This window comes from Thunnus thynnus, chromosome 19 (assembly GCF_963924715.1).
Source record: "Thunnus thynnus chromosome 19, fThuThy2.1, whole genome shotgun sequence".
Lineage (NCBI taxonomy): Eukaryota > Metazoa > Chordata > Actinopteri > Scombriformes > Scombridae > Thunnus > Thunnus thynnus.
This window is the reverse complement of record NC_089535.1, coordinates 14,243,823-14,260,034: the sequence shown is the minus strand read 5'-3', so window position 1 is coordinate 14,260,034 and position 16,212 is coordinate 14,243,823. Positions and strand designations below refer to the sequence as shown.

The following is a 16,212-nucleotide window of genomic DNA, read 5'->3' as shown; positions in this document are numbered from 1 at the left end:
ACACGTGGTTTAATAAAGGAATACTCAGGGTGTGATTTGCCGGGAGTGTAGTGGGGATTTCTCCCCTCTGATCTACATACTCTTGCCTCTGCTGAGTTATTTTTAACCCCCTTGAGGACAAATATATCCTCCTCATGCTTCCCCCATAGACCTATGGACTTTCACTGTCAGCTCCCGCTTGTGTGACAACAGAGATGACACTTGGCTAACTTTACGTGATGATACAGTAAATAGACCAGGGGTTGCCTCCTTCGATATTGGGGATTTGCAGAGATGTGTGTGAAACAGAGGCCACACGCCGCGGCCACACAGGAAAGCATAGCCAGAAGACAGAAGTCCTTCATCAAAGCAGACTTTTCTTAGTCTGACAAGTAGGCAGGTTATTGTTATGATGACAGCACGTTGTGCTATTACATATTGTGATAACTTTTTATTCAAAGTTTGCAGCACGCTGCGCATAGAGCTAAATTAAATAGTGACTTGCAAGAATGACATGAAGTGTATTGGTACGTCTGGCCGAGTGGCGCTATTCACAGTACTGTAAGTTGGGGGATTCAATTCTGGCTTGTTAAATTCGCATTTAATCTTTTGTTTTGATGTATAGCCTATGATCACACCAGCAATCAGTTATGCTAGTAACTGTGCAACATGTTAGTAACTGTGCAAAGATAACATTTACGTCAGTGACAGGGAGGGGTTTAGGAAGGGTTAGGAGAGGTAGCCTATATAATTTAATGTTTTATGATTTTGCATTAGGTTCTTTATCCCGGGATCAAGACCTCGGTTTGCTTTGTAATGCTCTTTATGCAGAGTAAACCTATTCACATTGAACTCTACCAGCTTCCAGTGTATTTCTTTGAGTCTTTCTCTTATAAGTTTTGAGTGTAATCCTAAATTGTGAGTGACCTGGAGATGTGAGTGACCTGGAAATGTTTTTTTAAAAACCCTCAGGTTACCTTCAGGTAATGTCTGTAATGTGAAGGTTATTTTTTGTGAAACCTATAGGGAACTTTCTCTAAAGGTTCTCTCGGCTTTATTTTTTTTATGAAACCTTCAGAGAACCGTTAAGGAACATTACCTGAAGGTTCTCTTATATATAATTTGCAACCTTTAAAGAACATACTAGAAAAATTCTTTAAAGATTAATTTGAAAAACCTTTACAGAACCTTTCTCTGAAGGTTGCACAAAAATAACCTTTAGAGAACCTTCCAGGAATGTTCTCTAAAGGTTCTCTGACCCTTATTTTTGTGAAACCTTAAGAGAACCTTTAGGGAACATTCCCTGAAGGTTCCCTAATGGTTATTCTTGACAAAACCTTCAGAGAACCTGGGTCTGGGGTCTTTCAGTTAGGAGGTCCAGTATCCAGTTACAGATGGAGGTGTTGATGCATTCCATTTTTTAAATTCAAGCGAAAAACGGAAAAACAAAATAATGCATTGTATATTTGTTTATCCTGTTGTCAAACAAGTTGAACACAGCTTTGGACAGAGGGTACATGGACCACTAACGATTTCAACTGTTTATTCATTACTTCTACATCTCCTGTGTCCACATGAGGCATAGAATGAACTTGACATCACATCACTGAGAGTGAAAATACCACGCTACTTGATGAATTTAATCAATTAATTAACGTTGAAGATTTTGTGGAAAATATTTATATTGGTGAAACTAATATATTGAAAGAGAAGTGCTCTAACAAAAATATTAGGAACAAACTTAGTTGTGTTACTGTCCCATCATCTAGATGTTTTTGGTCTTATTTGATGATATACAGTGGGAGAAAGCATGGAAAAATTGTGATAAATACTAAATATACTAAATAAATATGTCTTTCAAGATATTGTATAGAATTTATCTGGTAAAACGTGTTAGAAAGATTCCAACCAGATATTGATTATAAGTGTGAATTTTGTGGACTAGAAAAGTAGGAGACTAGAGGAGTATTTCCCATCTATTTTTTCACTGTATATGTACAAGAATGTTCTGGATTGATGTAGCCAACTTTCTAAAAAAGAAACTTTAGATGAATGTTGAAATAGATATGTTTGATGTAATGTTATATTTTAGTCAAGATAAGATTGAAAATAACATGCTGTATATCATACAACTATTTATTATTTTTGGAAAATTCAATATTCATAAGAAACAATGGTCAGGAACCAAGCCAACTTTCCTGCACTCTTTTTTTGTTTACGTTTTCTATTGTCTATGTATCTATGTATATGAACATGTGTACAATAAAGAAAGTGAGAAAAAAAATCCACAATACACACATAGTGGTGGTGTAATAGTGAGCTCCCTGTTGCTGCAGCAGTTCATTCATACAGACATTAAATAATATTACAATACATTTGGTACCATAGCCGATTTAAACTATGTGTATGCAGGAAATGCCCTGGTGATGAATTGTACAGTTTCATTACAATCGCAAATATGAAAAGATTTCAGAGACTTAAACCACTGGGGCAAAGGTTTGCTGTTGGACCCCTTTTGACCATCTCCTATCAAATTTTCATTCAAGTTTACACAATAACTTTAGTTTACTCATCATGTGGAGTAAGCTGCTATTCAGACAGTGAAAACATCTATAATGTCTTCTGTTGCTCTGGATGGAGCTTATCAAATTTTGAACTCGATGATGACATCAGGGTTGTCTTGGCTTGGGCTTTTAAAAATATGTTTTTCTTCTTGTTCCCTCAGTTTGATGTTTGAGCTGTTTGAGCAATTTACACAGTTGTGATGTGGAAACTTTGGGTTACTTAACGTAATCCCCAGTTCTTTGATAACAGAGTGAGATGGTTTGCTATGGGAATCGGTTTGGTGTGACCAACTATAAAAGCTCCAATGAAACCACATCTGTCAGTGACATATTACCACAGTTGACCAACCCCTCCCAAATCATTCTAGACTGGTTTCTATGCAAGGAGGGAAGTAATGGTAAAACATCTCCCTCTATTATAAAATATCCGGGGAATACATTGAGTAACCCAAAATTCTTTCTCTCCTCTCTCCTGGATTGCATGAATTTTCTCGAAGCCATAAATAATGTTGAGCCGGGTAGTGATTATCACAGTGATCTTGGAAGATTTGCCTTTAGCACTGATTGTGCTAAGGATGGCCCTGAGACATCCAGCCTGTAAAACCTTACAAGTGTGAGGCATAGCTGCAGCACAAATGTCATGTATTGAAACTCCCTTGAACAGGGCCCATGAAATGGCCACACCCCTTGTGGGATGAGCCTTCAAACACTCGGGGGGCTGCAAACCCCTACATCTATAAGCTATATATGGCCTCCAGAGGAACAATGGCTTGCCTTTATGGGGAATGATCCAGGACACAAACAGCTGACCCTCTTTCCTGAATCCTGCTGACCTACTCACATACACATGCAGGGCCTGCACCAAGCATAATGTGTGAAGCCTTTGGACCCCACTGAGGATAATGGAGGTGGATGAAAAGCCGAAAGCTCCACTGTGGGACATCTGTAGGGCTGACTCCACCACCTTAGACACAAAAGCTGGATTGGGCAGTAGGCTGACCTTGGTGAGACCTGGGGCACACTGCAAGCAGGAAGGGCAGATGAACAAAGCCTGTAAGTCACTCACATGCTTTGCTGTGGTTAAAGCTAAGAGCAAAATCATTTTAAGTGAAATAAACTTCATCCCCACCGTCTCTATGGGCTCAAATGGTTGATGAGATAGGGCATTCAACACAACCTACAGATCCCACAGAGGAACCAGGGGCCTGTAAACCAGGACCTTGTGGTGTGTACCTTTCATGAAACGACAAACTAAAGGTTGATGCCCCCCAGGCCATGAGATGGCGGCTAAGTGTACTTTAATTGTAGAAAAGGCTTTTCCACTTATCTACTAATTCCTACAGGAAACAAAGCAGGTCAACCACAGTACAAGGAAAAGGAATGGTGTGCCTCAAGTCCACCACTCCTCAAAAAGGCACACTTGCCACTGTGAAGAGAGTGAGTGTCAATGACCTGCACAGGCAGGCCTGCAACGTTCAGGTTCCACCTCTCATGGGCTAAGCCGAGAGCACTATGCAGTCTGGGTGAGGGTGGTAGATCTCCCCGCACACCTGGGACAAAAGATCCCTGTGTATGGGGAGAGACCATGGCTTGCCTCCCAGAAGTTGTATTATTTCTGCTACCCAATGCTTGGATGACCAGCGCAGCACTATCAGGATTAGCGACAAGCCCTGCCCTCTCAGTCTGGCTAGGGTGGGGGAGATCAGGGTGAGAGGGGGGAATGCATAAAGCAGCACGTTTGGCCATGGGTGGGCCAGAGCATCCACACCCAGAGGTGCATTTACGTTATGGGAGAAAAACAGCAGACACTAAGTGTTCTCCTGCGAGGGGAAGAGATCTACAGCTGCCCAGCCGTATTTCTGCCAAATTTGCTCCACCACCTGCTGGTGGAGAGTTCACTTTCCATACAGGGGGTTCCCTTGGGACAGAAGAGGGAGAGGGAGAAGCAAGGAGTGCTAGGTCACCCGCTTCTTCTTTCCTTCCCCGGGGTGGGGAAGCCACTACAGCAAAGGAGTGTTTGCCTCATGGCCTTGGGTTTTCTGACTGAGGCTGCTGGTTAGTCTGTTGACCAGCTGCCTGTCTCAGGTCTGGCACCCCCGTCTCCTACTAACTGTTGCAGCTGCAGCAGCAAAGCCAGCCCTTGGTCCCTGAAGGGGGCGAGGGATGTGTCTTTGGGATAGGCAGAGGTTTAAGGCTTCACCTTCTTGTTTCCTGAGGGTGCTGGTCTCCCTCATCTCTGCCAGAGCTGGACCGAAAAGACCTTTGGTGGGGTTGTATGCCGCATCATAACCTCTGCCTTCTGTGCATCACTCAGGCCTGAGAGGTTCAGCCTCAGGGTCCTCTCAACTGAGGCTGCAAGTCCCATTACTCGAGCGCAGGCTTGTACTGTGCCTTGTGAGGACTGAAGGATGAGATCATTCACCACGCAGATCTCATCCCAGAGGGCAGGGTTAGGTGACCCTGAGTCCAGCTATCGACCCATCTCCTATAGATTTTCCGCCTGATACGCAGATAGCAGTATCATTGCATACACAAAAAGTTTTATTTAACTTTTCTTAAAATGTAAAGAAAAAAGCCTTTTAGGGATTTTGGGTTTTAGCCTAAACAAAAGCAAATATGCAAAGTCTCCTTGGGGTTTTGATCTTATTTAGAAAGGAGTGCTCAGGTTTCTATAAATACTGGTCTCCTTCTCTTCCTTCTTAATAGTTCTACATCATTATTATGTATTATGTTTCAATTTTGTTGTTCGACCATGACAGCAATAAAAATCCCACTGCAACGTGACACAAACATCTTTAGATGTGTTTTGATAACATGGCTGAATATGATGAAATGCTCCATTGCAGAGAACTTTTACCAAAGACGTCCACTGGAGGTCAGCATTTCCTCAAAGTCTCTGACCCTAAAACAAACTGCTCTCAGTGGAGGCTGATTCCAACACCTACAGTAAGTATAACTAACAAAGCTTCATTCAGTATTGCAAAACAATGATTTTGAACTTTGTATTGTGAGAGGCTGTGATATGCAATAGGTCACAAAGCCTGTACTATACTGCACTCCATTGTGTGCCTCATTGTTGGATCATTTACATTAATTTGACTATCTGGGCTGCCAGTGTCATTACAACCTCTGAGAACATCATAAGAGCTTTAGACCTTAACTGAGACAGTGACTTTATGTTTTTGAATTTTTATTTCTTCGCCATTAACTTCCAAAATCAAAAAACAAATGATCAAAAATACAATATAAACTTCTGAAAATCAATACACTGAATAATCTTTTTATTTTCTTACACAAGGCAAAAAACACTGAGCAAAGACAAAGTCCAGGTGGCTAGTGCCTCTGCTTAGTCCTCTTTGCTTTTCTAGATCTCAGAATATGGTGTTTCACAAACGTTGAGCCTCCCCCCCTATTATCCCCAATCATATACAGTTCACTAGTTAGGCATTTGCCAAAGACATACAGAACAAAGTGCCCAATAACAAGTCCTGGAGCTAACAACTGTGTTGCAACTTTCAATAAAGCATGACTGCAATCCACCACTTAGTATACAATGTACACGCCCCGCCCCAGAATCGACTCCCCATTAACAAAGAGTTGACAGTCAGTTGAGAATGAAGGTGTACGAATGTATGGAAAGGGTTGGAGTCTCAGCAACAAAAAAACAAAAACAAACAGAGGGCAGGTGAAACCTGGGGAGTCAAGGCGAGTTGCTGCCAAATAAGTGCCCAAGGTCTCAGGATCAGTATGGTGAGTAAATCTCAGACGCTCCCAGATCCAATGGCAGAAAAAGATCAGCATCCATGGGGGAACCAAAACTGCTGCGCTCTCTCCACTTTGTCGGTTTTATTCAGTAAATATGAAAATTAAACCATGACAACTATGGCATGACACCCATAAAACAATACATTTCTTTCATTCCTTCTTCAGACAGAACAAATATTTTTTTCTTTCACTTATCATCCATTAATTGTTTACCTTGCACTTTGAAATACGTGGGCCTTTTTTATTCTTGCTGTCATGAAAAAAAGGACATACAAGAAGGGTTTAGAAAAAATATGGCATTACCATTTTCAACTAAAAAACAAAAACAGCAGTTGGGAAGAAAACTGAAAAAAAAGGTCCATTGATGCGTGAGGCAGTGTCTACGGATTTGGCCAAATAAAAAAATAAGCTAGAAAAAAAAAAAACCGTGTGTACCCAGGTTGGATGAACTGGAGGAGAGGGAGGGTCTTTGTGTCCCAGTCGGTGGGGGGAAGTCAGTGATGCTGTGCAATCCTCTTATCTTAACCCCCTTTTGCCTACCACTCTTTCTTTTTCTCGTCCATGGACACTCCGCCGGGCCCGAGTGCCACCACCAACAGCAGGCCGCCGATGACAGAGGTGGTCTGAAAGAAGTCGTACTTGAGGAAGTCGTGCATGGGCTTGTAGGCGGGGATGGTCCAGAAAGCGTTGAAGTAGACGTTGATAGCCAGAAGCCACACGACGAGGGTCAATGCCGCTAGCTTGGTTTTGAAGCCGATGGCCACCAGGATGATGAGAGCAGTCCCCACCATGTTCTGCAGGATCTGTAGAAGAATGCAAAAGTTTAAGTGAAAGGTTTTACCAAGATAACCCTAAAAATATAATCTGGAGACAGTAATGCATTCCATCGTTAAATAAAGATGAAACCTCTTTTTTTAAAAAGGCCTACATTAAAAATATGAATAAAATGGTATAGCAGTGATAAACGGTCATTAAAAGTCTCGAGGGTGCTTCACAATTAAAACCAAATGTAAGGAGAAATTTTAAAAAAGGACTTTTTGCTGTTGTTTTGCTTGTTTTAGTCCATTTACAGCAAAATTGCACAACCAACCATATTCAAAAACCATACTGTTCTTTAGTTAGTCAACTCTAATTTATTCAGGCCTCTATTTGAGATGAATATCTCTTGTTTTAAAAAGTCTTTAAAAGGATTTCATACCTTACAGACAGACACTAGTTTTAGTGAAGTGTGCTATCCAGTGTTTCCTCTATAATTGTAAAGACCTGGCGAGCTGCCAGGCCAACAAGAACCTCCACCCCGCCAAAAAAAAATCTTCTTTTAAATGCCAAAAATGATGCCAAATATCTATTAATTCAGGAATAAATAATGATTCGCGTTTGGGAGCCTCTATGTGGCGCTGTTCTGAAATGTGAGTCAACTTCTGTGTTGCTGCCTGAGAACACGGCTGAAACGCTTTCTGTGTACACGGTGTTAAACTTACAAGTAACTACTAAAAGGGCTTTTTTTAATGAAAGAAACACACATGATGTTTTTCACAACAGGTTTGCTTATTTGACATTTGGATTTAGTTGTCTGACATTGCACCCTCAGTTTAATATTTTGCACCCTCAGTTGAAATTTGAATAATAAATGCAAAGCACAGTGTGGTAGGCCTTAGGCACACAGACTGAGTGGGCGTATGCGCACCTGTTATTTTGGTTTGTGTGCGGAGCAGCGCACCGTGCAGAAGGGCTGAGTCAATATAGATCAGCGGGTGTAGTCATTATTAAATACTCTCACATCAGTGCTTTCATAGCACTGAAACAGCTGTGCCAATCACAGTTAACCGTGATAACGACATCTCTGCAAATGGAAAGCTTTTCTTCAGGAAATGTCTGGATGGTTCAGAGCGTCTCAACATGAACACACATCACCACAAATCTGCAGCCAAACACAGACGGAGTAGTGTTTTTCAGTTACTATAATAAAGATAGAAATAAAAAATAAAGAAATTGATTTGGTGAAGCCGTTTGTGTGATTATATCGGGCCGACGCTATTTCTGCAATAATTATAATGTATCTCAGCTCGTACATTGTCACATAGTTTAATAATTAATGTGACACAACAGCGTTTGCACTGCAATGTGTTTCAAGGATAAAACATGAGATGCTACTCAAGAGACTATGATGAGCTCTGCTAACCGTCGTCTCCTTCATAAAAAGCAGAATATCGAGTTATAACCGACCAGTCTGACGTGTGTAGAAGTATGTGTGGTTATACTGTATCAGCCTGGTGTCGATTTCAGGCGATTTAATAAAGGTAAACAGTGAATGGCCATAAGTGACTGCACTGCGCTCTGGTGCAGCACTTCTCAGAGGCTGTGGATTTAACAACACATCAGTCCAGCTCCCTTCGGATGCTGCAAGGATTTAATGAACTTAAGGAGAAGCTTTTCAAAGCAACTGTGGACTAGCGATACTATAAGAATCACCCACATTTATGACGTGCATGGCCAGTGTACATGAATGGTCGTCTGATTTGCATTTTCAGGTGTGTTAGTATGGACAGAGATTATTTCTGAAACGATGCTAAAACGCTCATGTGGACAGAGATCGTTTTCCATTGACTAAAACATGCAAAACCACCTGCATGGTCCTTTAAGTGCTTAAAAGAAAGACACAAATTCTGCCGTACCCTTCAACAGTTTGATGTTGAACTTTATGTATACTAAAACAGTGATTATGAGCCAAACTGAGTGGAAACAGTCCTGATAAACAAGTCTAAATCTAATAGCTCCTTGTAAACTCTTGCTACCCAACATTTAGTCTGCATCCATATAAATAAGGTGGCATAAGAAATCCATTTATATGAACAAGTTGCAGAATGTAGCGGCGATTGGTGTTGTCGGTACTCACAGAGAAGAAGCTGGAGTCGAAGTGTAGCAGAGTCATGAACATGAGCACTAGCAGTACTCGTCCGCCCAGCTGCATGTACTGCTTCGGCGAACTCTCTCCCATGGAGGGGACTCCAGCAAACATGCTCTTCCCTTCCGAACGAGACTCAGCCAGCAGCAGGAGCAGACCACCTCCGAGGGCAAGGTTTCTGAGAGAGGAGAAGTGAAGGGGACGGTTATTTTTGGAAAGCGCATGTCAGACCATCAGTCAGCCTTCAGAAAAATGTCTGCGGTATAGAGCGCATACTGTGCAAACAGGATTGCTGAGGCTGATTTCAACTGCCAAATTGTTATTAGCTGGTTATGATCTCATTACTGACTGTGGTTATTTAGTAGGGTTGAAATTACCTGTTCCCTTAATTACTAATTAATATGTTAATTTCTTTAAAAAAAAAAAAATCACATTCATGTTGTCTATTGAGTATTGCTTATTTTGTTTGACAAAAAGTGGGTATTTTTACGCTGTTTTCTTCTTTCTTAGCCAAGTCGTTGATTACGCAACTGACACACTACAGTATACCCTGAGTTAATGCTAACAACCAACAACACATCATTTAAAAAGTACACAGAATGCAGACACAGAGAAACTCCAATGTCGCTCTGTATTTAAGAGATTTCTCTAACGGTCGATCTTGCCTGTCTGACAAAATAAATCACAGGTCTTGTCCACAGTAACTGCAGCAATTATAATTGTCGGTGTCTGCTTGACGAGTGAGGAGATTTCTCATTTCCTGCCTATGCAAGCATATTAAAAAGTTCCAGTTGAACAGCAAAAGCAATACATTCTGTCAACTTAATTAAGGTACTACTCATCTATGATAGGCAGTGAAATTCAAAACACAACACCAGAAAACACCAGTCAGTTGCACAGTGTGACACCTACCTCATCAAAAATTTAAGATCCCATAAAATGCTGTATGCGACAGTCTGGTGGGAAAAAAAAAAAGACAAGATATTCCAGATTAGACACAGTGACGTATTGCTGCAAATTTACATTTAAAAAAGTTGTTATAATGTCAATATTCTCACCTGTAGCGCTATGATGCCAAATAATCCAAAGCAGGCATACTGTACAAAATTTCTACTGAGGATGAGGACACAACCACCTGTTAGGACACACAGCAGGGCAAAGGTATTTTAACAGGAAAGTTATGGCCATTATGGCTGCAAAATACTTATAATAATCACAATAATGAGTTAGAGGGATAATACTATTTTCAATTGTTTGCATACTTGTCAACATATTCTGTTTTTTTGCAGGGAAGTAGAATAGTTTACAGTTTCAGGACTATTTAGAGGACAGCGGCATATTATATGCGACAAGAGTGAAGACTTATTTCATTTGGGAGGCAAAACATAAGGCCTGTGGATTTCTATTACTTATTCTATAAAGACTGTTCGTTTTCCTACCTCACGTATCTAGCTTTGGTGACTACAGTTTATGGCCACTGAAGCAGCTTCATCTGTGGTGTGTTTCTAGCAGTAAACTTCAACAGATTTTTTTTTTTTACATGTTCTGTAAATCCAGTTTATGTTTCAAGCGCAGGGAAGCGGAACGTTTCCGCTGATGCCTTCATCGCCGTGCGGTGTGCAAACTTCTGATCTTACAGCCCATCTGCTGCAAAGTTCAAGGAGCTCAGAGATGCATTTTCACACCTGCTGCGGTAAACTAATCTGTGTACGTGTGGGCTGCCTGATGGCGTCCTTCAACAAGTCTTGTCAGTATCTCCTGAATTAAATCAGCAAGATAGTTCAAATCCCAGAACGGTGCTTATATTTATTGCACAGCTATCTGTAAAGTGTAAACAAATTGCTGCTGAAATGCATTGAGCACACTTTTAAACTTTTGATACATTTAAACCATTTGCCCCTGGATCATGAATCAATTTAAGTTTCAGACTGATGCAAATAAATTTCCATTTTTATACTGATGATCTCCTTTGCTAAGCGGTTTGTCACGCACCACCCGGTAATGCAAAATCATTTAACTTCCTAACACAGAAAATCTGAGTTGATTTATTTCACGTTCAGACCTTAGTCTGACCTGCGCCGTCTCCAATCCACTCACCCAACTGTCCTATGAGGTTAAGTAGCACAAAGCACGTAGCCAGGAAGTAGCCGCAGCTCCAGGTAGCCTCGATGTAGTCTCTCTGCTCATTCCACTGGAACCACATGCGGATGCCGTCCTCCAGGAAGGTGCTGATGAGACAAAGACGTGCCAGGTGGGGCAGGTACTGTTTGGTTACCCGCAAGAACTGGGTAACAGAGAAGAAGATACGTGAATTACAAGAAAAAAGATGACTTAATGGAAAGAACAAATCAAAGGATGTGGTTCCTGAGCATTCACCTTGCTAACCACAGCAAAGCTGAGATCAACATAACTGGGTCACCAAGCAGTAACATGTCATGTAATTTCAACAAAAGCCCTGTAAAGCTTCCTTTTAGAAAACACAAAAAAACATATTCTGACCTGCTACCAGTCCGACAAATCTCATAGTCTAAATAGTTTAAAAAGTCTTCAGGGCTGCTGCTACTAATTATTATTTACATTGTCAATTATAAGGGTGGGAATTCACCCACTAGTCATTTAAATGCAACCGTCATGCTAAATGAATGTTGAAACAGTAGTCATTTAAAGCAGATCGCTGCCTTGGGTGAGGTAGGCTTAAGAAGTTTTCTTGCTAAATAGTGTGGATCAACTTGTGAAGTAGAAGACAGAGTTCACCAGCAACTAAAGCTACAGTGGTTAGTCTTCTTCCTGTAGAGTTTTCACTGCTTTAGAAGTACAAAATATTCATTTGTTTTGGTCTCTTTTTCAGTTTGGTCTGTTTTTCTTTTTAGACTTGTCAGGTCATCTCTTACATGATATGACATTTAAACATTAACATTAAAGGTAGAGTCAGTGATTCTGGAGAAAGCTTGTCAAATTCAGCAAATATCTCCTCACAGTCTACTAGCTTGTCTGCACTGTGTGTGCGCTGAAAAAAAAATCAGGTATCCATACACAACCCTGGCTCTGTAATTGGGAAACAAACAAAGTGGCTCGGACTGAGCCACACAACACTATTCCAGCCAATCAGCAACAGCGGGCGTTCGTGCTCGTACACCGGACAGGGGGAAGTTATCAGGGTGGCTGTCTGTGATGACACAACAGTCTCCTGTCTTCAGCACCCCGTTGAACGGTGGGGGGAGGGCTGGTGAACTGGAGAGAGGCCAATTCACACAGACAGCATTTTTAGAATTGCTTTTGACGTCTGTCGCTTGCACGTCTCACAGAACAGATACGCTTAATGTATCAATCCACACTGAACCTGAGACATGCACCAGTGACGTGCGTCTCACGGAGATTCCCCGTGTTTCTTTACAGTCCTAAATGCTTCTGTCATGTTTAGTGAAGCAGAATCGGCGCAGGCAGCTGTTTGAATCATAGCAATATCCTGCTCTATGTGTGTTTTGAACTCCATTTTCATTAACCATATCTGCAATGATCGATCAAGGCTCCCAGTCTGTCTGTGAGCCAGTCACCTGTTTCTTCTTCCTCTCACTTGCTACTGTGACTGGGGATCTGTGAATCAAAAAATACAAACTATTTTGGTTCAGTAAATATCTGCTGTCAGTCAGCGTGGTGAAGGCAGTTTGTCCGGCCGCTGTCCTCTCAGCTAACAGACGGCTGCTTCTGAGGACAGAGACGCTGAGCGCAGGTCGAGTGAGAAGTGTGGATGTTGTGCTCACATGAGATGAATTTTTTTTTGCTGCTCATGATAATGTGTGAGGAACAGAAGTGATTCTGCAGCTGACGCATCGCTCTGGATTCTGCCACATTTCTCTTTTGGTCATTGTCTTGGCAATGTGTCCATGAATTGGGGGACAGAGCTCTTGAAGGAGCACGAAGGGAGGGGTGTATTTGTTCGGATGTTTTATTCAAATATCCACAATCTTTCTCCTGAATCACTGACTCTACCTTTAAATGAATGTTGTAATGATTATTTATACAACACTGTGCTTCATAAAATATAAGGAAATTGTATGAGCACAAAAGATCACTTTAGGTGTTCTTCCCATATCTCACATATTTTTGGCTTAATGAACAAAATCTACAAAAGGTATACTGATTATGTTAGCTGGAATTGAACAGAACAATATGTAACTGATTTCAAAAGAGTAGAGGGCAAAACATGTGCCAAGTAGAAGTTCAGTTGCAGTCTACAAATATCAAGACAAGAACGGGGCTGTGCCTTCCTGTTACAAACCCAAATTATCTTTAGTATCATTGTAAGTGCAAGTGCAAAACAAAAAATGAAACTGCCCTATGAGATTCTCTCTAACATGTTTCATGATCATCAGATCCTGGGATACTACAGTGACCCAGTAGAGGAGCAGCGACCCGCCCCCTGTCCCGCCTACTCAGCAGTCCACATCAGCACTGTCAGACCTCGGCAGCCTATCAGCGTCCACCAACTCCCACTATGACTGCAGTGTGAGGCATGAATGGACAAACCGGGAGCCAATCCTAACAAGCCCGAGGTTGCTCCAACAGCCCAGAAATAGATCATTCTGTAGAGTAACGTGTAGATAACATGATATCTCAGGGACTCGTACAAGAGAGATTTGCCCTCAAAATGGATTTGCAGGGGGGTTTTTTTGTCATAAAGCAAGTTTCCTGTTTCATGTAATTGTACAATGAATAGCACAAGCACACAGCATGTGATTGGAGAGTATAAATCAATCAGATGTAATTCGATTAGGAAAGTGGGTTGAGTTCAGTCAACACATCTGCCATAAACATACACAGACCTGACTCTAATGACTTGATGTTCGAACTGACAGTAGTCTTCCAAGGTTACTGCTAACATTATGCCTGGACTGTCCTGCAAAAACATTAGGCCATGAAAATAGCATACAACACTACAGCACAGTGAAGATGCCTCTTACGAGCCTGCAACAACTTTGCAGTGCAGACCAGAAAAACATCTCCTCAAAGCCTCATCTCTGGGCTGTTTTCACAGTCTTAACACCAACATGGGTTACAGGCATACCCGAAATCTGATCTTATAGACAAGTGCATTGCCTGTTGTCTCACCAGTGCAGCAAAAACACACACAGGAAGACAAAAAAAAAACCCTGATCTGCTAAGGCCACATGCAGATGCTCAGATTACGAAAAACTACTGCAACTTGTAGATACTCAGTCACCCTTAACCATCGGTAACACCAAGCAATTAGGGTGCTAATGACTAACTGGTATTAGCCAATAACTTGGTTGCTAAGCTGGGTGATTTCACAACTGCTGGCTGGCAATATCTGTGATACTGTTATAAACCCATGAGGGGCTAAAGACGACACGATAACGCTAACTAGCTGGCATATAATGAAGTAGCCATCCAAATTCATACATTTAAACGTTGGCTAAGTTGCTAACTATATATGTCAGTTTTGTCGGAGTGAATTAATAATGCTATCTAAAATCCATCCGGAGAGACACATGACAGCACCAGACATCTCAACCACTTGTCGCGAATAAATTAGCGTTTATCTAAGCACACCAGCAAGCTACTGTGGACTTGTAGAAACAATATAGAAAGGCGTCAAAATGCTGGAGGAAAGGCTCAAAAGAGAATAACGTTGCTTCATTCTTAAGGCAAACTATGTTAGCAGCTAACGTGCTAACAGCGGCTAAACGCTCACAACTGTCGTGCTAAAACTGAAGTTACCTGGTCTGCCACGTCTTCGGCCGTGTTCATGAGATCCTCTTGCCCCATATTTGTGTAATATTAAGATGTTTTTTTTAATTAATTAAGGCTCAGCGCAACACAACCTCGATGTGTTGGATTTTTTTCTCCCCGCAGGCTTCGCTCAGGCAGTTCCTCCCCCTGTTAACGTTATTTACTTGAAGATTTCCCGATCGCCTGGACGCAGAGAAAGGCCGCCTCCGCCCCACAATGCCCCGCGATTTGCCGACAGAGTCAGAGCCCCCCTACATGGAACTGCAACCGCTGTGTGCCACGTATACTGATCCGGCCAGGGGCTTCACACGGCTTTGTTTACGGCTTTTACACATGTAAACAAGCACAGGTTCATACCCTACACACCCACCTGTATTTATTTTACCATTAACTATGAGACACCGCGCTGCCTGCAACATGTGCAGCGATTTAAAATGGTTTACAACCAGTGGTGGAAAGTAACTAAGTACATTTACTCGAGTACTGTACTTATTTACTCGAGTATTTCCATTTGATGCTACTTCATATTTCAACTCCACTGCATTTGAGAGGGAAATATTGTATTCGCTACTCCAATATCATGTATTGGACAGCTTTAGTTACTTTTCAGATGAAGATTTTACATAAAATATTTCAATATTCTTAGTAGAGCCCGACCGATATATTGGTCAGCCATTATCAGTCGATATTGGCCTACCACAGATATATCGGTATCGTAAATGTTGTCCAATATATATTTTTAATTTTTTTTTTTAGCTATATAGACAGCTTTTTATGTATATTTGATCCTTTTTCTCAATACAAGTTTAATATATACATGTTTTGTGTTTTTTTATTTATAGTTATTAAATTCCCAGTGAAGTTTACTGTTCCATTGCACTAATGTAATTTTATACAGTAAAGTTTATTGTTAAACTGTAAAATAACCTGCCTCCATTACATATCTTTGTCACAAGTGTTTGATAACCTCATTTGAGGGATCATTGCAAAAAATGTGTGTTTATGTGTATATTCTGTATATATAAGATTATCAGCCAATATATTGATATCAGTTTTTCTTTACTCCCTGATATCGGTATTGGCATCAGGCCCAAAATTCCAGTATCGGTCTGGCCCTAATTCTAACTGTTGTTTAAATTGTCGCTCTTTCTTGTCTTTTAAAGAGATGTGTTACACACTTTGTGTGAAAGGTGCTATATAAAGTGTACACTGATGTATAATATGATATGATGCAGTACAATTACTATT

The 16,212-nt window shown here is 41.1% G+C and overlaps 1 protein-coding gene across 2 annotated transcripts; it reads right to left on the bottom strand.

Annotated features, from left to right (window-relative positions):
• Positions 1–5,802: 5,802 nt before the first annotated feature.
• On the bottom strand, positions 5,803–15,193 carry surf4 (surfeit 4). 2 transcript variants are annotated; one of them, XM_067573807.1, is made up of 6 exons: positions 14,953–15,193; positions 11,311–11,441; positions 10,272–10,348; positions 10,126–10,169; positions 9,205–9,391; positions 5,803–7,111 (listed from the first exon to the last, which is right to left on the bottom strand). In XM_067573807.1, the coding sequence occupies exons 2-6, from the start codon at positions 11,414–11,416 to the stop codon at positions 6,845–6,847; spliced, it is 681 nt and encodes a 226-aa protein (XP_067429908.1). In that variant the 5' UTR covers positions 11,417–11,441; positions 14,953–15,193; the 3' UTR covers positions 5,803–6,844. The 2 variants fall into 2 exon arrangements, with proteins under 2 accessions (XP_067429908.1, XP_067429906.1); XM_067573805.1 differs by having other exon boundaries at positions 11,311–11,497; positions 14,953–15,192.
• Positions 15,194–16,212: the final 1,019 nt, after the last annotated feature.

What these genes read in the sequence shown, in the direction of transcription:
- surf4 (XM_067573805.1), bottom strand. Translation starts at nt 15,000, where the DNA reads ATGGGGCAAGAGGATCTCATGAACACGGCCGAAGACGTGGCAGACCAG. An exon ending in CCGAAGACGTGGCAGACCAG is followed by an intron (nt 11,498 to 14,952) that starts GTAACTTCAGTT and finishes TCTGTTACCCAG; the next exon opens with TTCTTGCGGGTAACCAAACA. An exon ending in GATCTTAAATTTTTGATGAG is followed by an intron (nt 9,392 to 10,125) that starts GTAGGTGTCACA and finishes CTCCTCTCTCAG; the next exon opens with AAACCTTGCCCTCGGAGGTG.